Raw genomic sequence first — 23,600 nt, 5'->3', positions numbered from 1 at the left:
CAATAGTTAAGATTATTTTAGTTGTTTATTTAACATAGTTTATGCTAGGTTTGAATAGTCAATTTTCAATATGCGCCCCTCATTTGGTTGGAGGATGATTTGAATCAAACACTGAAGGGGCCCAATTTTTGGTTTCTCTTTGGCGTTCCTTTCACGTTGCTCCAATGCTATGTCATACATGTATACAATGCCTCTATCCTGGTTGTTTCTCAAGTTCATACAGCGCATGTTACCCGCGATGGAGGATTTTCTAACTCGAGTTCCTAGTCCAAGGGCGGAGAAGTGAATATGCTGCAGGAGAGACTGCGCGTCCTTGTTGTTGGGAGTGGCGGTCGAGAGCATGCGTTTGCTTGGAAGCTCAGCCATTCACCAAGTGTCGATATCGTTTTTGTCGCGCCGGGAAATGGAGGTACTGCCTCAAGCCACTCTAAGATAGCCAACATCGACATCAAGGCCGATGACTATGCAGGATTGGTAACGTTCTCTCAGAAGAACAATGTCAATCTTGTCGTTCCAGGCCCTGAGGCTCCGCTGGTGGATGGCATACAGAAATTCTTTCAGTCGGGTTAGTCACCCCAGCAATCTTCCCCTGGATTAGTTAACACGCAAAGGAGAAGAAGAAGGGAGATATAAGGATTAAAATTATGATTAGAGAAACCTGAACTGCAGTTTAACTGAAAATTAACAATATTTGCAGTTGGAATTAGATGTTTTGGCCCTTCCCAGGCTGCTGCACGCATGGAAGGCTCGAAGACATTCTCCAAGGACTTCATGAAACGCCACAACATCCCGACCGCTGCCTACGAAAACTTCAGCGATTACGCAAGTGCAAGTAGATATCTAGACTCCGTCAATCATGATGTCGTTATCAAGGCCAGTGGCCTTGCTGCTGGAAAAGGGGTTATCATCCCCCAGTCGAAGGAGGAAGCTCAAAAGGCACTAAGGGAAATGATGCTTGATCGACAGTTTGGAGAGGCCGGAGACGAGGTTGTAATCGAAGAGTTCCTTGAGGGAGACGAACTCAGTATTCTTACATTCTCCGATGGGTACACGGTCAGGTCGCTCCCGCCCGCGCAGGATCACAAACGCATCTTCGACGGAGATCAAGGTCCCAACACGGGAGGCATGGGTTGCTATGCGCCAACGCGAATTACATCAAAGGAAGTGCTTGATGAGATCGACAAGACTGTTATTATCCCTACCATTAGCGGAATGAGGAGAGAAGGTGATATTGGGTCTTCTTCCGTGATCTGCACTTCGAGAGAGACGACTAATTGGGCTTTCTAGGTTTCCCATTTGTTGGAATTTTATTCACTGGACTCATGATGACCAAGAATGGACCTAAGGTCCTTGAATACAATGTCCGTGGCGGTGATCCAGAAACACAAACTCTTCTGCCTCTCCTGAGTGATGACACTGATCTAGCCGAGGTGATGATTGCTTGTACTGAGCATTGGCTTGATGGTGTGACGATAAAAATTGAGCCGAAATTTTCCGCCACTGTAATTGCTGTCGCAGAGGGATATCCAGGTTCCTACGCGAAGGGCCGGGATATTTCCCTGACTCCACCACCGGCGGCAAATACCCTGATTTTCCACGCAGGCACCACTCTAACAAACAATCACCTGAAAACATCCGGTGGTCGTGTTATCGCGGCAACATCCACAGCTGCCACGCTCGAGGATGCAGTAAGCGACGCCTACGCCGGAATTTCTACTGTCAACTTCCAAGGGATGCATTACCGTAAGGACATCGCACACCGCGCCTTTAGATCCACATCCGCCTCCAATGCTGAACCCCTCACCTACGCCGCTGCCGGCGTCTCCATAGACGCGGGCAACGACCTCGTCAAGCAAATCAAAGCCAACGTCGCCCAGACCCGACGCCCAGGAACTGACGCCATAATCGGCGGTTTCGGCGGCACCTTCTCCCTCTCAACCTGCAACTCAGGCTTCCACCCTTCCTCGCCAACTCTAATCGGCGCCATCGACGGTGTCGGCACCAAGCTCGCCATCGCCCATGAAATGCGCGTGCACAACACCGTCGGCATGGACCTAGTGGCCATGAACGTCAACGACCTCGTTGTCCAGGGCGCTGAGCCCCTCTTCTTCCTCGACTGCTACAGCTGCGGCAAACTCGATGTCGCCACGGCTGCAGCATTCGTGTCCGGCGTTGCTGCCGGCTGCGTCGATGCCGGCTGCGCACTGATCGGTGGAGAAACGGCTGAGATGCCTGGGCTATACGCGGGCACGGCTTACGACGCTGTCGGCGCTGCGGTGGGTGCGATCGACACGGCGAAGCGCACGGTCCTGCCGGACATAGAGCGGATGCAGGTCGGCGACGTGCTCCTCGGGCTGGCCAGTAGTGGCCCGCACTCCAACGGATACTCTCTGGTGCGGAAAGTTGTCGAGCGCTCGGGCCTCTCGTACCACGATGCTGCGCCCTTTGAGACCGCGGCTCCGTCGCTCGGTGCTGCGCTGTTGACCCCTACGCGGATCTACGTCAAGCCGCTCCTGGCGGCTCTCGCGGCGGCTCCCGGTGCGATTAAGGGTCTTGCGCATATTACCGGTGGCGGACTTGTGGAGAATATCCCGCGCGCGCTCCCAAAATACCTGACAGCGCTTGTTGATGTGGCGTCGTGGCCACTTCCGCCGGTGTTTAGGTGGCTGAAGAAGGCTGGGGGAATTACGGGCTCGGAGATGGGGCGGGCGTTTAATAACGGGATTGGCATGGTTATTGTTGTTGAAAAGGAGGATGTGGCACTTGTGAAGGGATTGTTGGAAGGAAAGGGGGAGAAGGTATTCGTTGTTGGAGAGTTGGTTGCGCGTGGAGAAGATGAGGGTTGTGTGTTGAAAAGCTTGGAAAGTTGGGAGTAAGATTGATGGATGGATGGATGGATGGATGGATGGATGGATGGATGGATGGTTATGGGATTTGCGTCATATCTTTTATGACATTCATTTTTGATAGATCTTTTATGCCGCCATGTGGTTAGTTTAGTGTTCGACGCATCGTTCACTCACGTAGGTTTGTTAACAACAAAACAAGGAATCGGTATATTTGTTTGGCTATTTCCCGCTAGTATCTCCCGTTTAATCAACTTAGTAGTACTTTGTGGCCAGATATGTTAATATTTATAGAAGTGTATGTGTTTGTCCAGCGCTTGGGTGGCGCCGTTCCTACTTAATCCAGGAGCCAATCAGAACCCGCTACATAACCTTATTTCAACCTCCTTGTTGTTCACGGCAAATCCCACCAAAGCAGGTCCATGTTTGTTTGTCAAAAGGCAGTTTCCTTCGTCCGCGGACGCCAGATAACAACAGTAGGAAAGTCAGCTTATGTGGAAAGAATAGGGTTTCTTCAAGAATATAAGTGACTATTCAATTTAGTTTAACTAGAGAAAAGTATGAAACATGAAACATGCAATCATGAGAGTACTGCACCGGGGAAAAGCAGTAATTTTCATACTAGGATGTTCGTTCAAATTGTGTACGTTTCTCAAAGGTCCAATAACTGGATAAGGAAATCATCAATGACAGATATATGGGGAATGGTGCTCTCTCAGGAAAGAAAATGCGAGACAGGGGAATCAAGGGGCAAAGTAGGGAAGGGATATCCAAATCAAGGATCAATGTGACGTTCTCGAACAGGAGCAAATCAAAGAGGCATAGCTAATGCAGCTGGCACACATGAACTGAAAAAGCATCAAGGAGGGATTCTGAGATTCTGCTGTAACGGGGGATCGGATATCAGCGGGGATTTCTCAGCGGCGCCATCAGCGAATGGAAAACCGAACGCATCGACAAGAAGATGGAGAAATGCGTAGGGGTGAACAGTGGATGGATGGGCGCTAGACTCACAAGAAGGAAATTCATGATCCGTATCCGGCACCGAAATGAATGGAATGCGCGGGCGGATTAATGTCCGTTTGGTTGGCGCTCGTGTTCGGGACACCAATCATAAATGTACTCCACATTCCAGTCTTCTTGGACACAATCGGGGTAATCAGAACACGGGCCGTCGATAGGGGTTCTGCTCTTCAGGCAGAAGCACCGATAGTAAATAGTGTACATCCTACACATTATGGCGGATTGCGTGGAAAACCGTGGATACGAGGGAGAATGGGAAACCTATCCCTACAGAAACTAGAATACCGACAACTAAACGGTTAGTTCTGGTGATGTCTCAGACTCTGTTAAACATACCGCGCAACCTAGGGCAACCCACGACGTGCACACTCCGCGCAGTTTCTCTCCAGATGGACAGTCGCGAAGTCCAAGCGGGTGCACCCCTCGATAGCGCAGAGATTGAAGACTTCACCTGCCAAACACTGACACTTGTAGGTGGTTCTAACAGTTACACACATGTGATGGCAGTCGCGAAAGCGAGCTCTTATAACCAGTAGCACAAGCTGTTTGCTCAAGAAGAACAGCCGTTTACCTAACAATACAGACAACGCGGGCAGTAATCTTCAAGATAGACGTCGACCCAATCACTATCGCAATCAGGGTACTGGTCACAGTTATTGGAAGACTCTGATTCTAAATGCATGCACTTGTAGTAGGTACAAACTCGATAGCACATTGCTGACCAGCCAGAAGGAAATGTCAACTTGTTGCTTGCTGGAAGTTACTGTTGTGACGAAGTGTATTGGAAGCACAATAAGCAGTGCGCGTAAGGAGAACGAGGTAGATGGGTTCTGACCTTTCTCGCAGGTTGTGGGAAGGGTGAAGGGTAGATAGAGAGCGAGGTTCTTCTTCCTAAAAGTATTGCAGGTGGCGTTTTACTTTTCGGGGAATGGAGAAGTGGACATAGACAGGGGGGGGGGGGGAAACAGAGTATAGATCGACTGACTAAATTCTTATTTGGACCTCGAGTATGAAGGAAATAATAGAAGTAGAAAAGAGAGCAAGAAAGCCAGGATATGAGAGTCAATTTATATTTTATATACCCTGAAGCTTCCTCGCGAATCTCCACCCCCTTGACAGGAAGATGCCGTACCGGCATCCCCCCGGCCCCCTCCCGGATTGGTAATATTAACATGTTCTATAAATATTGAAAGCAGCTATTGTTCCACTTGAAAGATGAAAAAAGACAAAATGACACAAATCATCATTGATTGTATCACATGGCACCCCCGACGCAATGTGCCGTTTGGTGCCCAAGAGGCTGATGGCTAACAAACGGAATGAAGACGATCACCCACTGGCAAGGCGGAATACCGAGCGAAACTGAAAGCCGTGAGGCTGCGCATTGTCGGGTCTATTAAGGCTCTGAAAGGGTATATAAATAGGTGACAAAGGGCGTGACCACGATGCGAAAGAGACGTAGTGTGATTCGGTCCTGGGTTGCACAGTGCGGCAGATACCATCATCTTTGTATTCACACATTGGGTTTTCAAAGGGTTGAGATGCCGCAACAAAACCGCATTGTCACTGAAGAAAACTGGCATGATGTTGAATTAAGCTTAAGCGCTACACTCAGCTGCGTTAGACTAACCCTAAGTCCGGTTATCGTTTCCTCTGTCTCAGAGAGCCAAGGGGGACTTTGAGAAATCCGGCCAGCAAGACTAACTTTGGCGGTGACTAGTTTAGCATCGCCAGTACCGTACCTTAGTAGCCAGCCCTGTCTGGGTCTTCTGTATAACTACTGATGAGTATTTGGATGTTGATCACTAATGTTATTGCAATCATTAGTTATCTATTCCAAGTACATGTACATGTACATTTGAATGCTGAGCCGCGATCACTGGGAGCCTGCGGGATCGGCTAAGTTCCTTGGTATTATAGACAAGCTGTATCTAGACAAACCAAAGCGTAGGAGTAAATCTAGAAAAATTCCAGAACACCTTATCTGATGCAAGGTACCGCTGGACTGGGGAACGCTAGAATCTTCTGTTGTAATCCTATGTTACATTTCAGCAGTCCAGCAGTCAATGTTTTGGAAGTAAGCTTAAGAAGCTTGAGGCTTGTATAAAGTTTAGCTGTCCGGTTCATTAGTTTGGTATATGGCTAGATCGATTCATTTTGACGTCTATGTAAATTTCTAGTGATGCACATCTTCATCTAGCAAAAAAGAATAAATGAAGAAGAGAACCGGAAAAGCGAGTACAATAGCAATACAAAATAAGATCATTAAAATAGAAATTAAAAATAAGATAAAATAAAATAAAATAAAGTAAAGTAAAGTAAAGTAAAGAATTTAGTAGTAGCCCTATTCTTCCCTAGCACAGCGTCAAAATCCAGCCGTTTCGCGCGCTCGGAAACTCAGAATCTCGTTCCCGAACCTCGGACCAACTCTATCGAGAATCAGAGTTTTTAACTTTGATCCTCATCGGAACTTGTCCTGATCGCAAATACAGAATCAAATCATGGTTTGGGATCAAAAAAAAGCCAAAAAGGGGAGTTAGATTGATGAAGGCTATAACTATATACATTTTCAGTAACTGTGTAAACATCACGCCTTCGCTGTAGCTTGACTATTTAGAACAGTTGCGTTCATTGCTCGCAATCAATCAAGGATGGCTTCATTTCAAACAACCTCGCCAAGTCCAGCACATGGCCATATCCTCGAAAGATATATGCTATCTATATCTATAGATATATATATTAATATTGGAGTAAATCATCTTCTCTGCATATGTACATTTTTCCCCTCCTCTGGGTATATGACGCCCGCTTTTCCAGAAAGGGTCATCTCAAGTCCTCCACTTTCCCAAACCTCCTGCACTCAGTGTCTCAATATATATACAGATAGAAAAAGAGAAAAAAAAAAAAAAAAAAAGAAAAAGAAAAAGAAAAAAGAAAAATTACGGTGCGCCGGTATACAGCTGCTTTCCCCCCTTCTTAAAGGCGAGAATAACCTTCTGCCCACGAGAACCGACAACCCACTTGGCAAATTCCTTCGCGAGCTGCAGATCCTGCGCCTGCGCGCCAATCAGCAAGTGCGCTGGGTTAAGCAAGGGGTCGTCGGCGTGGTCACTGCCCTCTTTGTAGATGACGATGTTGTCGCGGACTTCCTGGGTGACGGACAGGAAGGTACCGCGGTCTGTGATGGTGTATTCTTCCAGCATGGAGGCGGCGTGGAGGGCCTGGATGGGGTACGCGATGTATTGGTGGTACCATTTTGCTTCGGGGTTGGCCCAGGGGACCTTTTTAAGTATTTTAGTTTGATTTGTTTGTACAATATATATATATATATATATATATATATATATATATATACTGGGCAAACTGAGAGAGAGGAGGGAAAACGAAAAAAAAAAATGGGAGCTTACCTGTCCAATGCCAATAAACAGCGATGAATCCTTAATATTCGTAGCAGATTTGTCGAACCTGGTCAGGAACCTGGTGGGCGGCTCCGTGGTCCCACGCTCGGCCGCCTTGAAGATATCCGAAATCATTTTGAGGATCTTGTCTTTCTTGTTCAGTTTCGCAGGGTTGGACCGGGGTCCGATGAGCATGAAATGGTCACGCCAGGCATAGTAGCTGGGGCGCAGGGCGATGCCCTCCTCCATGGCTAGGTCCTCCGCAACGGGGCTGTAGGTGAAGGCGACGTCGGCAGCACCGCTCTGGAGGTTGTTGATAGACTCGGTGGTATCGCTCTTGATCCAGGCAATTCGGAACGGTTCAGCACCATGGTCGACTCTGAACTTGATAAAAGCGTCGGCAAGTTCTTATTTGGCAAGTCGGGTTAGTTGGATTGTTTGAAGATTTGTTTGAATCCATCCGTAAGGTATCCATGCACGGTGGTTGGTGAATTTCTTTCTTTCTTTCTTTCTTTCTTTCTTTCTTTCTTTTCCCCCTTACCTCTAATCAGCCCACTTTGGCCAGCACCCCCATTGGCAATCCTGAGCGCGATAGTATCATTATCATGGTAGCCCGCATCGTACACTTCCTCCAGATCCGCTGCATGGACTCCGGTGGTTGCGAATTGCAGTAGGCATGCCAAAGCAAGCGACTTCACAAGAGACCGCATCATGATTGCTGTGTCTCCGCCGTTCTTCAAGGAGCAAAAAAAAAAAAGAAAGAAAGAAAAAACAAAACAAAACAAAACAAAACAATAGCAAATATCACTTTTCAACAAAAAAGGGGAACACATGGTTCCATTGCTTTGGAGAGAAAGGAGAGAGAGGAAAGACAGAGAGCGCAATGCTTTGTTTCATATACTGCGGGCTGAGCACCTCCGCTGGTGAGATGCAACAGAGTTTGCAGCGATCGACATCACTCTCTCCCTAGTCTACGTCGTGGCCAGCTGGGAGGTGATATTTCTTTTTCGAGGTCCGCAAAAGGGAAAAAAGCGGGACGGGGAGGAAGAAGCGACGAGAGGACAACTAGTGGCCTCTGGTTACCGACTACCACTTGCTACCCTTGAGCGGGGCGGACGATCCAGAAGAGGGTAGCCCGCCCGAAGCTACAGCCTCCGCTCGGGGAGTCGGAGACGGGAGAACTCGACGACATCGTCTGGATGGGGACAACGTGTGTGTAGGTGATTCGTGTAACTCAATTTTCAGACTCGTACCCAGGCCACCGGCCCAGAGAGCGCATCGAACAGGCCTTCACCGTGAGCCGGGACGGTCGGACAGGGTCAACACAGGGAAAATGCAAGGGCAGCAGGGTAATGGCCACAACGCTGGTTCGTTGACGAGTTCATCTCAAAAAAAAAAAAAAAAAAAAAAAAAAAAAAAAAAAAAGGCGGAAAAATAAACGCAAAAGTCAAGGTTCGATTATGTCAGTGAACCAGACAAACTCTGCTTGGAAAGTATGGAAAAAGTATAAGTATACACCAAGTTAACTAACCCGCATTTAGGAAATGAATTCTTTTGCTTCATAGCACTCCATTATTAAATGTATGGAATTAATATGATATATATGGCTATCTCTGAGCTGTATTTTTATATTATATTTGTATATAGTTCCTACTGGGGTGTGGCCGTGGAAGTTACAAAGTAGTGTTTATATTCTGACCTACATTGTATCTACGGAGTATTAAATGAAGATATGAAATCTATCCGGGGACAAATGTTACATCTAGCTCTCTTATTTATTACTTACCCATTTGTTGAATTGATAACCACTAGTTATTTAGTTATTCCCACTCAAAGACTTCTTCTCCAAAAAATGTAGCCGATGCACGCCAATATTCTTCATGATGAAGAATTAAAATTTATTCTTCAAATAGGTGGCAGACACTGTGGTACTCTGATTGAGTGGGTTTAGCCTGCAAATTCTTCACGAACCAAAGCACCCAGGTTCTCATGCTGTGATGTGCCCAATAGTAACTAGCCACAACCGTGTCGTGGTTTTCCAGCCCCGGGACCAATGAGAAGCTGGTGCAAACTCTATCTCGCACTAGAAAAGCATCCAGCAGATGGGATCTGTGACTTCTGCAGTGGTTGGGCGGACTTGTCTGGTGGACGGCTTGAGACAGTGCGAGTTGTCGGCGACATCTCGACGCTGTCCCGGTCCATGCCTTGGGAGGGCAAGCTGGATCCGAGATGAAAGGCAGCAAGGTCCCCACGAGGATCGAGAGGGAACACATCCAAGGGATATAGTTTATGGGCAGAATTTTGGATAACTTAACTACGAGTTGCTGTATGCGAGTCCCCGAATCCGAACCATCCCGTCTCCAAGAGCATCGATTTCACCAGGAACTCCCTTCTGCACCCGCCACCTGTCAACACATGGGAAGCAGGGAAATGAGCGCTTTTCGGTTTTTCAGCTGTCATGGTTCCGTCCAGAGCAGCCGCCCACACTTGCCAGGGACTGCATTTGTGGTTCCCATCCTGTGGTTCCGGGCACGGGGTGGTGCCAACGATGACCACCTACGACGCAAGGAATGTTGGATGAGCGTGTCCAGTTCTCAAGCTCCATCTCGAAAAATTTTCGTCGATGTGACATCATCAAACTACGTCTAGGGGTCTAGTTAACTACGCTGTAACGAACTAGCGGTGGAGCTTGATATCAGCAATAGCTCAACTTGATTTTGGGTATCATCAAAAAAACCGATTTGACGCATTTGTCATTATAGGCTGCCCTCGTATCGGAGTACCTCAAGGGTGGGTTCCACCGGAAGAAGCTAATTAATACTACTTGGCTTGACTATGGGCTTGATGGCCATGGAGCTGCTGGCATTCTTGCTGATCTCCTCCATATTGACATGCACGATTGTATGGGGCTTGACAACCTCGAGAGACACGGTGTACTTACCAATGCCCTACCTATTTTGTCAATGGTGATTGATGCAAGGACTCGAAGACGCTGATAACTAGTGGTTTCGTTCCAAAGGAATGTATACTGGACCCTGTACAGATGTACTCTGTGCTCGGTACGGAAGGGTTCAAAAAATCTCCATTATTCCCGCAATTTTCCGACTACAGCCCTCCCGCCTTTTGGCTTTTTCTTCCTGTTTTCATATCCGAAGTACGGAGTACTCATAGTGTCATAGCCAAGCCAACTTGGAGTCAACAGCCAAAGAAACAATCAAGCCAGCCGAATGCATGAAAAACCAATAGTCGAATTCTAGTGACAACTAACCAACTAACCCCCAGAAGTTTTCAAGACGCAAACAAACCTGCAAGACACAGAGTAACTCCCCTCTCTCTAACCCATTATCTCCTCGTCAATAACAATCACATCCCTTTCCCCTCCGTTCCCACTCCCACTCTCTATCCCCGCCACCCCCTCCAACCTCTCAAGCTTCCCCAACACCTCTGCCCGCCTCTCCCCGTTCACCACCAGCTCCCCCACCGCCCGTGCGCGCCTCGCTTCCACCACCCGCAGCTCCCCAGGTAACCAATCCAACTTAGCCCTCGTCGCCTCCTCCTCGCGCCGCAGCCACACAAGCTTCTGCTCCGCCGCGCGACGCTCGCCGATCAACGAGGCAAATTCGTCCTCGGCCTGCTTCGCCCACGTAGCAAGCTCCGTCCGCCGAGTTTCCAGCGCGCGCAGCCGGGAGAGGAGGAGCTCGTGTGGTTGGGTGCTGGTGCTGGTGCTGGCTCTGCCAAGTTGGCCCGTCCTGGCGGTTGGACCGTGGCTATTGCCTGCGGTGCTGGTAACGGGAGCAGGAGCGGCGGCGGCGGCGGCGGTGGGGACCGCCCTCGCTGATACTACTTCATCGGCAAAGGCGGTAGCGCTGCTGCTTTGAGTGGCCAGCGATCGTAGGGCGGTGGTGAATTTGCCGGGCTCCTTTTTGCGCGCTGCGGAATGTAGCTTTGGGCGTTTGTTGCTGCTGCTGCTGCTGCTCTCGCTACCACTACCACTTCTGCTGCTACTGCTGCCCTGGTCCCCTGAGGCGGGGGGGCGGGGGTGCACCTTTCCCGACACTTGGTATGGGTGGAGATGCGGCGGGGATTCACGTGCCGGGTCGCGGTCTACCCTCTGCGGTTCTTGCTGCTGAGCCTGCTGCCCTGACTCCGGCTCCGACTCTGGCTCTGTTGGATCCATTGCAGAGAAATGGTCTAGTGTCTTTGTCGGCAGAGTTAGACCTCCTGTCCGTCGTCGAGTGAACCGAATCATGGTCTGCTTTTCTCCCCAGGACGGCGGTTCATTATCACCAGGCATCTAAGAGAGGAGCTGGGTAACTGTTAATAATATATATATATAAAAGGGAGGGGATCCGGTCCGGAGGGAATGCAAGGTATCTCTATCTATCTTCCTATTCACTGGATGGCGATTCACTGGACAGTAAACTATGCGTACCTGGATAAGCAAAAAAGCCAAAGATTGTAGAATCTCAACGAAGCGGCAGGGAATAATCATAAAATCATAAAATCATAAAATCATTCCCGACCCCCCCCCCCCCCCCCTCCCCCCCGCGTAAACTGCCCTATGCAGCGTGTTTCTGGATGCGTTCTGTAGTATAGATATAATCGCTAGCTATATCGATCTACCTGCTTTTTCCCCCCGTACATTGAATGTACAGTAGTACATATATACCAAGTAGGCGATACTCCAGCCCACATGCAAGAACGGGGAAACATGGCTGCCCAGGACGGGAAAGGGGATTCGAGGAGAAGACGGGGAAGGAGAAGAAGCCGAGCGACGCAGATGCTGCTGTTGTGGGCATTGATTTCCTCGTCGCAGCCGTGGGCCATCTCAATGCAATGCGCTCCTCTCCGTTTTCCGTGCCTGTTGTGCGCTTGTTGCTGTTGCTGTTGCTGGTGCTGGTGCTGGAGGGTCAGTGTTGAGGATTTTATTTACATGGGCATTGAGCTATTGGTGATGCGCGGAACTGAATTCTACCCATGCAGAGAGATAGAATATCGATACCAGCAACGGCTCTCATCTGGTAATAGTATCGAGGATTTTTCTAAGTGTGGGGCCCGTTTTGTCGCTCGCGGGCTTTGCTTGGGTCGTGTAATTGGAAACTGCCACGGGAGGAGTATAGGGGATGGATAAGGTATACACACATATATATACATATATATACCAATAAACGAAATGGCCCATGATAAGTGAGCTTGGATATCTCGTACATGCACAGTACATGTACGCGGATGTGTCTAATCGGTAATACACTGATGATAGTAGACACAAGGGAAAATATAAAGAAGAAAATTAAGGAAGCATTAAAAAGGCGCCGAGAAACCGTGATAGATACCCAAAGGAAATAGGGAAATAGGGAAATAGGGAAATGGGAAAATATACGCCCTCTCTACCGATAAATACCTGAAGCCCTCGCAATCTCCTCTACAGACCGCTGCGCAAAATCCACCGCATCACCGCCCCTCCGCCGATGCGGGCTCCGCGAATGACGACGACTCTCCCTGCTCCCGCTCAACAAATCCTCATGCTCAATATTCTCAAACGAAACATCACTCCGATTCTTCCTCAGACCGGCTCCCCCATATTCATCATAGCCACCACTCCCATACGCCAAATCATCCTGGTCACTGCTGCCGCCACCCCCACCAAACGCTCCCGCCGCGTCCCGCGGATCGAGACGCAGGTTCCGCTGCTCACGATCAAAGGCAGATAAAAGGACACCGAGCCGTTCCTTCTGCGACGCAATATACTCCGCCTGTTCCGCCTTGGACGCCGTCGCAATGCTATCGGGAATCAGCTTGCCGCTAGCGCTGAGTTCCTCGGCCTGCACGTCTCTGCTTTTCCCCGAGGAGGTTGCCGACCCAACAGCGGCGGCGAGGAGGGAGTACAGATCTGCAGCGGGGCTGGCGAGCGACGACGCCGCGCCTGCTGTGCCAGGGATGGTGAAGCGGGATAGCAGCGACTGGGCAAATCCCGCCGCACCGACTGCCTGTGGTGGGTGCGGGGAAGGCGCAGCAGCGGCTGCCATGGGAGGGAGGCCCAGGACCCTTTCACGAAGGAGGTTGATGGCTTTGTAGAGGTACTCCAGGCCGGCGGATTTGGCGCTGTCGTGGGTTTTGCTGATGAAGTGTTCGATGTCACGCTCGTGGCGGCAGAGGAATGGGTCGATGTATTCCCTGTAGAGCATTTTGGCGCCTTGGGTCTGTGGGAGGACAAGGTAGGAGAGGGCGAAGAGGCGAATCCAGCTGTAAAAGGGGAGCCTGTGTTTGGGGTAGGCGGGCATGGGTTAGTATTCACTTCACGCCGATGACAGCCAACTTAACTTTCGTGCTGGGCCTGGGGTTTTTCTGAGGCTTCCCCCAACATACCATCCTATAATGAAATAGGTCCAGGATTCAACCAGCAAGACTATAGACATGACAACCCAGTACATGAGCCATGGTGCTAATTGGGAGGGATCGGAGCTTCGGAGCGCTTTGTAGGACGCAAAGATGGGGAAGAGGATGGTGAGCACGGAGCTATATGTGAAGCGAAGCAGAATTCTCGGTCAGCATATTGATCGTGCTCGATAATAATAAAACTCCGCAAGGATGGGGGAGGATCTTCAGAGCTATATAGATGCTGGAAACCGAAGCGCCGCTGAAGGAAGTGACTCACGATAGTAAATCCGCAACGATGCCGAACATTGCAGGCAGATGACCAACCAGTCTAAACTAAGACCAAAGCAGAAGAGAAAAGCGAAAAGGAAAGAAAAGAAAAGAAAAGAAAAGATATCTAGTATACGACCCGAGCTCTTGCTGCAATAGATAGGCGGGCAGAACGGAAGCGGGAGGCTGTAATGTGCAGGTGGCTTGTGAAGAGCCGCAGAGAAATCGCTGCGAGATCACGGATGTCCCAGTGGCTTCTTTTGCTCGAGTGGATATCCTGGATATCTCGACACCGCACGGCAGGACAGCGCTGGCGGACGTTGCAGGTTCAAGTTGCTGCGGAGGTTATGCTGGGGAGAAGTGTGGGGAATGTGAGGGATGTGGACTATCGTTGTTCTACCTAACGTTGACTAAATAACTAGCTGTGGCCTCGGCGGCTTCGGGGCTGACGAAGGATAGATAGACAGACAAGACAGACAGACACTCCACCGTGATATACTCAATACATGCAAGACACAGCTGGCTACTGGGATCTACAGTACGAGCATCTGCACGTACCCAGCTGGGTGGCTGCCGTATTGTTTACGCAACCTGGCTTCTACAAGCGGGGCAGCTTTTTATCCAACAAGAACGCTCCGATCGGCCAGGTTAGAGAGTATTGCACGGAGTACAATTGTACGGATAACATCCTGAATGCAAGGTACATAGTGTCGAACGATGATGATATATCTGACATCGTGTAATGGCCACGAGGAGGCTGTTTATTTCCTAAGAACCTACTACTTAACTATCCTGGCCAGCTCTCGGTTGAATACTCGTATAGTTACTTACTTCCCCGATCGATCACACCCTGCAACCTCTCCCTAGGCTTGCTTTGGCAACCCTCGAGGTCATTCAGCGAGCGAACTGCAAATTTTCACTATAAAACCTCTGGAGAAACAGGGAGTGGGATTCCGCACCAAGCACTTTTGTCACATCATGTCCTAGACACTGTACATGTTTCAGAGCGGTTCTAGACCCCTTGACGGAATGGGGTTCTCTTGTGTTTCTAGAAGATGTCCCAAGCGGAATGAGAGAGATCAAACCGGCCCACATCTGTCTGTGGCACCTCCGCGACATATTCGAGCATTGGCACTATTCCAATCGAGGTGCTTTTGCGAAGGCAATTCATCAATTCCAGTGAACCGGAACGGAACTCAGACGGGAGACTAGACTACGCTCATGGCCTGGGCCGTAGAAGATGCCATCGGTCGTGTCTTGTCCACTCAGTTTTCTAACATCGCCCGCCACCTTGAGACGTGATAGTCGCTACCCGAGGGCAAGGCTAATGTGATCGAATACGATTTGAATCTGCCCCAAAAAAAAAAAAAAAAGACTCCCTATTATGATGTTTGTTGCTCACTTCCTTTGGCTCCTCTTAATCCTTAGGCTCAAGACATTACAGAATTTAAAGACATAAGCAGGCAGAGCCTGATAGAATGGACGAACAGCGAGACAGGACCTGATGGTGTACGCTGGCATGGCCTCAAAAGAAAGGCCTTTGTATGGCAAAAGCAAGGTTCTAGATAGCCGAGATCAGTACTGATAGTGAGACATTTCGCAGCTCCAGGGATGGAATTGCATCCTCCCTCTGACAAGGAACTCCCCTTCTCTCACATTCCAATCCATTGGGGAAGTACTGTACATACATGGAGAGTAGATACAGCAACTTGGCGTCTGCACGCAGCGTTATCGTGCCGTTTTTATTTTATTTTATTTTATTTTTTTTATATTAGTTGTGGTATGTATTGCGTCTTATCCAATAACTAAATAGAGAGAGAGAGAGAATTATTGACTATCTCATCATCGTGAGCTGGGGTTTGGGTATTTCATCATATGTGTTCACCATACTAAATAAATAGTACGCAATAAAACAGGAAACCACTTTGAAACCATCAAACCATCTGAAAATCAAAACCGTTACTTCCCCATCCAAGCGGGACTGCTTCCCATGTTCTACATCATAGAATGAGCCATTTCTTCTGAGGGGAGAATTCATTACTCCTCAACAAAAGTTCCAAAGAAGAAAAAAAAAAAAAAAAAAAAAAAAAAAAAGAGTTAGGTGGGGAATCTACAAAACATCGCCCACACCCCTCAACCCCCTCAGCGCTCCTCCTCAGAAGATGAGACTGACTCCTTCTCCGCATCCTCAAGACTCTGCGACTTGCCCAGAACAGGGTCACGGATCAGAAGAGCAAAGACAACCAACAACACACTGAGACAGATACCAGTGATGCACAGCAGTCGCTGGACGTGGCGGTAGGCATCAATGACACCATCGCGCACCGGCGTGCCGACCGGGTGAGCCGTGGCAAACCCAAATGGGTTGCCATATATTGTGCCCGCGTCGATTGCGTCCCCGACTCGATCCTGGATAGCGCCCGGGAGCACCTGGTTCCAGATCGCGCCCGAGATGGCGTTCCCGAGGGCACTGCCGATGTTGTAGCTTGCGAGGTACAAGCCGGTGATGACGGCCACGTCTAATATCAAGGTTAGTTGGATTCGGGCGCTGAGGGTTTCCTTTTCTTTCTTTCTTTCTTTCTTTTTTTTTTTTTTCTTGTGGTTGGTTGTTTGTTGAACGTGGGCTCATTGGGGAAGGGAGCGGCATATATTTTATATACTCACGTTCATGTTTCGTTGCAGCTTGAATACTTGCTTGGGCGGGGTAAGGGAATAATCCACCAGCTTTAATAGGAGGTTAGTTTTAGTCTCGTCAATATTTAACTTAAAATCTAGAGGACAAAGGGTGTTTTTCGTTGGGCAGTTGGAGCTTGTGAGGTTATATCTTACCAATACCGAGCAAGACCTGAGCACCGATGACCCCAGAGTGGCTGGCGCCGCCTGATCCCCCACGGAAGTGAATGAGAATACCGAACGCAACCATGAACAGAAGGGTTCCGCAGATGATCATGACCTTGAGCCGACGAATCTTCAAGACAACGAGACCGGCGATGCAGCCCGTAATGACAGACGAAAAGCTGTACAGGGAGGTGATGCGAGTGGCGCTTTTGATGGACTCGTCGAAAGCAACAATCAACACCGTATAGAGGAAGTCTCCCTGGAGATACCACGCTGAGAAAAGAGGGAGAAGGGAAGGGAGAAGGATGGTTAGCCTAGGTCGCAGAAGCTTTCAGAGAAAATTGGGCGGTTCGTCCGTACCAGTGTTCAGCATCACCGCAATACCAAGGGCAGCCCAGACGGCACGGTCTTTAAGAAGCTGGGCAGATTCTGTTAGTATCCCCAGAGCAGACGGCAAGACAGGGAATTCCAAATATATGGCGGGTGAGGACTTACTCTAAATGGAACCATGGGATGCTTGCAAGATCTCTCCCAGAAAACGAAGACGGGAATGCAACAGACCCCAATGACGAGCGGCGCAATAACCTTGGCCTTCTGCCATTGAGTCTGGACTCCCCCGGCAAGAGTAAAAGGAACGAGGATAAGGGCGAAGACGGCAATCAAAAGGATGACGCCTATTACATCCAGCTGCCAGAAGAGGTCTATCGAGAGCCGGCGCGCGCCCAGAAGCTGATACGAACTTTTATACCCAGCAAGCGCGCCATCTACTTTTGCTCTTCTGTGGACGATAAAGAGAGATGCGATCAACGGCAAACAGCACACTATATGATTTCCCAGTTAACTTTTTATTCTCTTGCTTCTACTTCCTTTCCTCTTCGCTCGGATGGCAGATTCGTTGATTCTGGATAATAACATACCTGGGTAGATGATTGCCCACATCCCAATTCCTGTAGGGGCTGTTAGCTGAATCTTGAGTCGAGTCGTATCACGAAGTGTTGCATACCCCATTTCCATGTTGTAACGCCCAGCACAGCATTTGTGACATTCCCACTCACCCAAGTATTGATCTATATCCGATTAGTGAGATGATTTTGGCCCCTGGAGAAAGGAGATTGTTAATGACTCCAAAACGTACGAGGAATGGTAATGCAGGAACATAGGAGAAGATTAAGCGGGACCGAAGCGATGTCGTATCAGCAATTAGGACCTCGACCAGCAACATGATACCTGTGTATCCGATCTTTTTGAAAAAACAAAAACAAAAGTAGAGTCCGAAGTTAGTGAACTAAGAAAAAATACAAGGCGCGGGTGGAATATATCTGCTCACCTGATAAAGGATGGCACCGGCGCAGAATGATTGCACGTTGGTTGCGCAAGCTTCGATAATCGTGCCTGTCACAATCGTCAGCTAAGTCTATAAGCAAGGCCTTTTTTCTTGCAGGAGGGATATATCACATACCAATGATATAGAATACAATAGTAATACTGATAACCTCCGCGCGACCAAACACATCAGCAATCTTTGCGATTGTTGGCTATTTAGAGCATTATCAGTACAGGATCTCGATATGCGCCAGAGGAACGGACTGGACCGACCTGAGCAGCAGCACCAATGACGCCTCGCAGAACATTAACTGTCGCTAGCAAGCTGTGTTGGGCATATGACGCAACAGCATAAGGCTTTCGATCGTCTTCAGTCAGCGGTTTATACTTCTTTCTTTCTCTTTTGTATCATACAGCGTGGGGCGAGGGGGTGGATAGATACTCCAGTCGATAATGCGGCCGCCCCGAACATACCTGGTAAGTATATCGAATAGTCCCATCCAATCCATAAGCGTAGGCGAGAAGGAATATGCCAAAAAAGAACAGGACCTTGTCTGGAAGCGTGAAGTAGCGAGAAATCACCTCGACCCGCGCAACACCAGGACTTTTCTCTCCCAGGAGAGCCGGCGACTGGTCCTGGCCCGCATGGCTGGAGTCAGATACATCATGCTTTTCCTTCTCGCCCACCTCCAACGACGGCGGAGGGAATGCCTCCTTGCTTTCCTCTACAGTTCCCATGAGTCTATCAGCGCAGAGCCGCGAGCGAAGCAGATACCCAAGATGGTTAGTTATTGAAGTATATTATAAGCAAACCAGTCGATGCAATGAATGAGTTCCTTATTATATTTACGAAACGAGAGCGGTTTAGCAAAAGAAAGAAAAGGAAACAAATTCCAAGCTCGAGTCCGGGCGCAGGAGGAGAATAAAAGCCGACTCAACGGGGTGCCAGGGAAGGATGATGGAACCCTAGCGGGATAACTGGCAGGCTGGAAAGCAATCCACCAAGTCTGGCCTTCAAATGTTTTTCTTCCCTTTTTTTTTTTTTTCGTTTTTGCTTTTGCTATTCGCCTACTTATTCTCCGCCTCAAATCACCTTTTGCGGACGGCGCAGGAATCGTGACAGGAGAAATTTTTATCAGATGGGGCTAGCAGGCATGTTGGCCGTATCTGATGGGAGATTGATAGTGTCTCGGCCAACCAGATGCGGCGGTTGCTCGCTTTAGCTTCCTTACTTCAACGACGGACTCGCGGTAGCGCCAGACGGTGGTGCACACAGCGGCAAGGGAGTTTGCAGCTATTTGCGCAGGGATAATACCGCTCCCTGACCCAGGAGCTGATCAAGGCCGACAGGGAGAATGAAGTCACTGCGGTGCCTGCAGCCAGGCCGGATTGCTCTGTAGTATCCATGGACGGCGTTTGTTTGGAGAGACGAAGAGACCACCGTGAAGACAGTCGCGGTCAAACCTGGGGGAATGAAATATGAACGAACAGTCCCTCCAGAGAGGCGTTGAGCACCGCAATAGGTCATCCGGGTTATGCGCCATCTGCTCCCGACAAGCACCAATATCTTACCCGGACACTGTTCGCGGAGGGGAAACTTGATTGGTTTAGAATAGAGTTAATTATTCGCATTTTTTATTCCAGGTTGCTGTAGTTCTTAAAGCTTGTTTAGCAGACTTATCCGGTTCCACAGACAGAAACCTATGGATGGTTTCGGGAAGTCTAACCCTGCCAGAAGACAGGCCTAACAATTCCAATCGCTAACTCTATTCGTTTAACCCGAAAGCCTCAAGAATATTGTCCACGAATCAGTTTCCGCCATCCTTATTTATCTGACGTATACTCTCTGGCTATGGCTTCAAGACCGTAACCTCGTTTCAACACTGAACTATCTGCAAAGTTACTCGGGAAACTCCTAGAGCTCATATCCCAGGGTTGCTCTACGTCAAGTCCCCGATCATGTCGCCGTTCTCGAGCTTGCTAGCCGGGTAGGTCTTCGCTGCATCGTACGAGAAAAATTCCGTCTAGCGCTCATGTTCTCGCGCCACACATCCACTTTTCGTCCTTCCCTTGCCCATTCCCGACCTGCCACCTCGCGTGCTCACCGTCTAGACATTCCGTATCCATGGAGCCAACGCCACCCGGTGCCCGAATTCCCTCGGCTTCCATGTTCGACGGCCGGCTAAGAGGAGCACTGCAACAGTTCGATCAGATAACGATTTCACACAATACATCTTGTTTATATCAGCTGATAATGGAAAGCAAGGTGTGCTCACTTGCGTTTGGAGGCCCACAAGGGCCATGGCCATAGGGGCTGACACATCCAGACCAGAAGAGTAGATCAGAGATATGGTTCATTGTTGGAATATTTTTCGTTTTTTGTTTACTCTTTTCAAACTGATGAATCAATTTCAGGTCGAAGGAGATGAAAATTTTAAAGCCATTGGAGTTAGTTATCCTTACGGTGTCCGTGAAAATATGCTTGATTTGATTGACGAAATGGGCGATTCTGCTTTGAAATATGGTGGATCGAATCCCATATATTACAAGGATACCTTCGTAGGGTAAGCTGCGGAGTGGGATGGACATTATCCTTGTACTATATTGTATGCAAAATCCGTTCACTCGGGTCCAATTCCAACAGATCGGTGCATCCGCCTGCTGCTACATCACTCACATAGTACAGGGTTACATGGTTAGTAGTAGCTCTACTTTTCATATTTGGGCGAGATTCTCGCCTACCAGGCTGGGTTGGGCAAATCTGAGGCAGTTCATTCAGTGTGTGTACAGTGTCCTCTCACTATATACTGTATATATATATATATATATATGTATGTATATCTCTCCTGTTCCATACAGCAACAACGCTCCGATGTGATGGGGAAATAGCAAATCACTCTCGGCGGGATTGCTTGTGCCCGCGATCAGATAAGATAACAGATAAATTACGGAGCGCTGTTCTTGGCATCGCCATCAACGTCATCCATCAACATCCGCTTCTCCTCAGCATCCTGTGGTAGATATAGACAATCCGGCTTCAATATCCTCTGTGGCCCATCCACTTCTACAAGCTGCCCCACAAGTTCTGTGCTTCTGGTATTCGACACTCCTTTCTACGTTTCCTTCGCCCTCAGCCAGGCCAACCACTGCGTAAGAGGCCAAGAGAACGCCACATATCCAAGGTTGAGCCTCACGAGAATCTCACCCACGCTGTAACCGCACATTCCGGAACGACGTGTTCACCACGCATAACTGCTTGACACCAGTTCTCTGTGATTCAATGCCCGTTATTATTGGGGGTGGCGGTATCTTCTCTGAAACACATCTATAAATACCAACCTCCAGCGATCTGCCAGCGCACAACGGGTACCCAACTGCAAACGGCCGTTTGCAGCGTTTGGGGCAATCAATTAACGTTCACATCTGCTGGAATTTCATCTGCCTTTGTATATTTAACGGCGGAGAGTACTAGGCTTTCGGACGGAAACGGGAAGGGAAGGGAATCACTGCAAGAACCTTTTCAGGGAAGCTACATGTATCTGAGGGCGCCGTCGAGCATATTACATTCGTTCTCCACCGTTCCCGACAATGTGCATAGCTCTCATTTCCACAGCTCACCCTTGCTACCCACTGATCCTAATCGATAACCGAGATGTATGTATAAAAACTTGTCTAATAACCGGCCCCCCCCCCCCCCCCCCCACAAATCCTAAATTTCATCACCCTCATCCACATTGCCTCAAATGAGCATATCACAGTACTAACAACAACTAGGAATTCCTTCACCGCCCTACGGCCCCCGCATACTGGTGGCCAGGCGACAAGTCTCATGTCCTAGGTTCTCGGGACTTAGCCCGGGAAGTCCATGGCACCTGGCTGGGCGTCACAAAGCAGGGCCGCATCGCCGTGCTAACAAACTACCGCGAGGACACCGACAAGCCCGTCGTAGGCGTGCGCAGCAGAGGCTCCATCGTGAATTCATTCCTCGAGCTGCCTCCAGACAGCACAGTCACCGCTAAGGAGTATGCCGAGGACCTTATCTCGGGGGGCGACGCGCAACTGGCCGGCGGCTTCAGCCTTGTCTGTGGCAACGTGCGCGGGCCCTTGGCTGTTGTTTCCAACCGCGTCTCAGCAGCGGACGGCATTGAGTGGATTGCGAATGAAAAGGGCCAGACGGTCGGTCTGAGCAATACGGTGTTTGGAGACCGGTCGTGGCGGAAGATTGTGGATGGGGAGAGGCTCCTGAAAGAAGCGATTGATGCCTCCGTGAAGCTGGGTGAATGTGAAGACGCACTTGTGCAGCGGTTGCTGGAACTGCTTAGCAGGGATACGCTACCGAGATTGCGCGAGGGGGGCAATCTGGAGACGTATATCAACCTGCTGCGCGAGAGTATCTTTATCCCTGTTATCGGAGATGATGCGGAGATTGAGCATACTGTCGACGAAGTTTGTGCATCGAAGCTGCAGGGGAAGGTCGATGTGGTGGCTAATGGGCCGACGGACCATCATGAGTATATGAGGGGTCTGTATGGAACGCAGACGCAGACGGTCGTGCTTGTGCATGAATCTGGGCGCGTGAAGTATTTTGAGCGAACTCTGTATAATGACCAAGCAGAGCAGATCAAAATTGGAGAGGGCGACAGGACTTTTGAGTTTACTGTTGAATAAATAGCTGTTTTAACAACTTTGGATTCTTGATATTTTAACAAAAGAAGAAAGAGAAAGAAAGAAAGAAACCCCAACGAGCTATTTTGATATTTTGGTGCGCCCCCAGTGAACCTGCAAAAATCGTCTATCAGAAACTTTGTTTTGCTTCTTGGTTTTGTTTATTGGGACGTAACTACTGTACTTGCTTATCTCGAGAATGTTACTCGCCAACGGAAAGAAAAGAAAGCGGACCGACCCAGCACATACAAAAACTACACCAAATACAGCCATACAAAATAAAAGGGAGTCCACATAGGTCCCAGAAAGCCGGTTTTTTTATCCGTTAAATTACGAATTGGTCTACCATCATCCACCATTGTCAATCCTATAACGAGTCGCTCCTACATACGCAATCTCATCTGACTAGTGACTAGCTATCTGTCTATGCAACGGTATATAAAAATTTTACAAATGATGCAAAAAGACGTGAGGATTTCGATTTTCATTTTTGTTTGTGTTGGTTAGGTGGCAGGTATGTAACTAGTAATAAATTCTAAGGAAGGTGTTTCGTCAAGATAGATAAAAGTATATATATATATATATATATAACATAGCCTGATGCCTATTCCTCTGCGTCTGCATCATTGAACTCTCCCTACCACGAGCGGGCTAACATCAAGGATATCTCCCTAAAAGAATCACGAAACTACGTAAGTGGCCATGCCCAGCTCATTACCAGAATTGTCCCAAAGCCCATCCGCAGCATGGACACTTGAAGCCAATTCCCCCATATCCAATTCAATTCCTCAGCCCCCCCCCCCCACACACAGGAAAAAAAGGGGACAATTTTACGGTTAAAAAAACGAAAAGAGATAAAAAT

The 23,600-nt window shown here is 48.8% G+C and overlaps 6 protein-coding genes across 6 annotated transcripts; 2 read left to right on the top strand and 4 right to left on the bottom strand.

The window, feature by feature from the left end:
- Positions 1–288: 288 nt before the first annotated feature.
- On the top strand, positions 289–2,876 carry HCAG_08689 (phosphoribosylformylglycinamidine cyclo-ligase; the record flags this gene model as incomplete). Its single annotated transcript, XM_001536318.1, has 3 exons — positions 289–565; positions 698–1,225; positions 1,288–2,876. The coding sequence occupies 3 exons, from the start codon at positions 289–291 to the stop codon at positions 2,874–2,876; spliced, it is 2,394 nt and encodes a 797-aa protein (XP_001536368.1).
- A 3,932-nt stretch (positions 2,877–6,808) lies between these two features.
- On the bottom strand, positions 6,809–7,977 carry HCAG_08688 (predicted protein; the record flags this gene model as incomplete). Its single annotated transcript, XM_001536317.1, has 3 exons — positions 6,809–7,150; positions 7,277–7,674; positions 7,809–7,977. 3 exons carry the CDS (start codon positions 7,975–7,977, stop codon positions 6,809–6,811), a joined length of 909 nt encoding a protein of 302 aa, XP_001536367.1.
- A 2,624-nt stretch (positions 7,978–10,601) lies between these two features.
- On the bottom strand, positions 10,602–11,444 carry HCAG_08687 (predicted protein; the record flags this gene model as incomplete). The annotated part of the gene is made up of 1 exon (XM_001536316.1): positions 10,602–11,444. One exon carries the CDS (start codon positions 11,442–11,444, stop codon positions 10,602–10,604), a length of 843 nt encoding a protein of 280 aa, XP_001536366.1.
- Positions 11,445–12,654: 1,210 nt separating this feature from the next.
- HCAG_08686 (predicted protein) lies at positions 12,655–13,951 on the bottom strand (the record flags this gene model as incomplete). Its single annotated transcript, XM_001536315.1, has 3 exons — positions 12,655–13,525; positions 13,634–13,783; positions 13,923–13,951. The coding sequence occupies 3 exons, from the start codon at positions 13,949–13,951 to the stop codon at positions 12,655–12,657; spliced, it is 1,050 nt and encodes a 349-aa protein (XP_001536365.1).
- A 2,103-nt stretch (positions 13,952–16,054) lies between these two features.
- HCAG_08685 (conserved hypothetical protein) lies at positions 16,055–18,811 on the bottom strand (the record flags this gene model as incomplete). Its single annotated transcript, XM_001536314.1, has 12 exons — positions 16,055–16,431; positions 16,577–16,636; positions 16,742–17,023; positions 17,111–17,168; positions 17,246–17,571; positions 17,668–17,697; positions 17,754–17,817; positions 17,886–17,990; positions 18,078–18,142; positions 18,210–18,285; positions 18,347–18,430; positions 18,548–18,811. 12 exons carry the CDS (start codon positions 18,809–18,811, stop codon positions 16,055–16,057), a joined length of 1,791 nt encoding a protein of 596 aa, XP_001536364.1.
- A 2,850-nt stretch (positions 18,812–21,661) lies between these two features.
- Positions 21,662–22,741, top strand: HCAG_08684 (predicted protein; the record flags this gene model as incomplete). The annotated part of the gene is made up of 2 exons (XM_001536313.1): positions 21,662–21,727; positions 21,848–22,741. The coding sequence occupies 2 exons, from the start codon at positions 21,662–21,664 to the stop codon at positions 22,739–22,741; spliced, it is 960 nt and encodes a 319-aa protein (XP_001536363.1).
- Between the last annotated feature and the right edge of the window lie 859 nt (positions 22,742–23,600).

The sequence above is a fragment of the Histoplasma capsulatum genome, genomic scaffold (genome assembly GCF_000149585.1).
Source record: "Histoplasma capsulatum NAm1 scaffold_12 genomic scaffold, whole genome shotgun sequence".
Classification (NCBI taxonomy): Eukaryota; Fungi; Ascomycota; class Eurotiomycetes; order Onygenales; family Ajellomycetaceae; genus Histoplasma; species Histoplasma mississippiense.
This window is presented reverse-complemented; position numbering and strand designations above follow the sequence as displayed.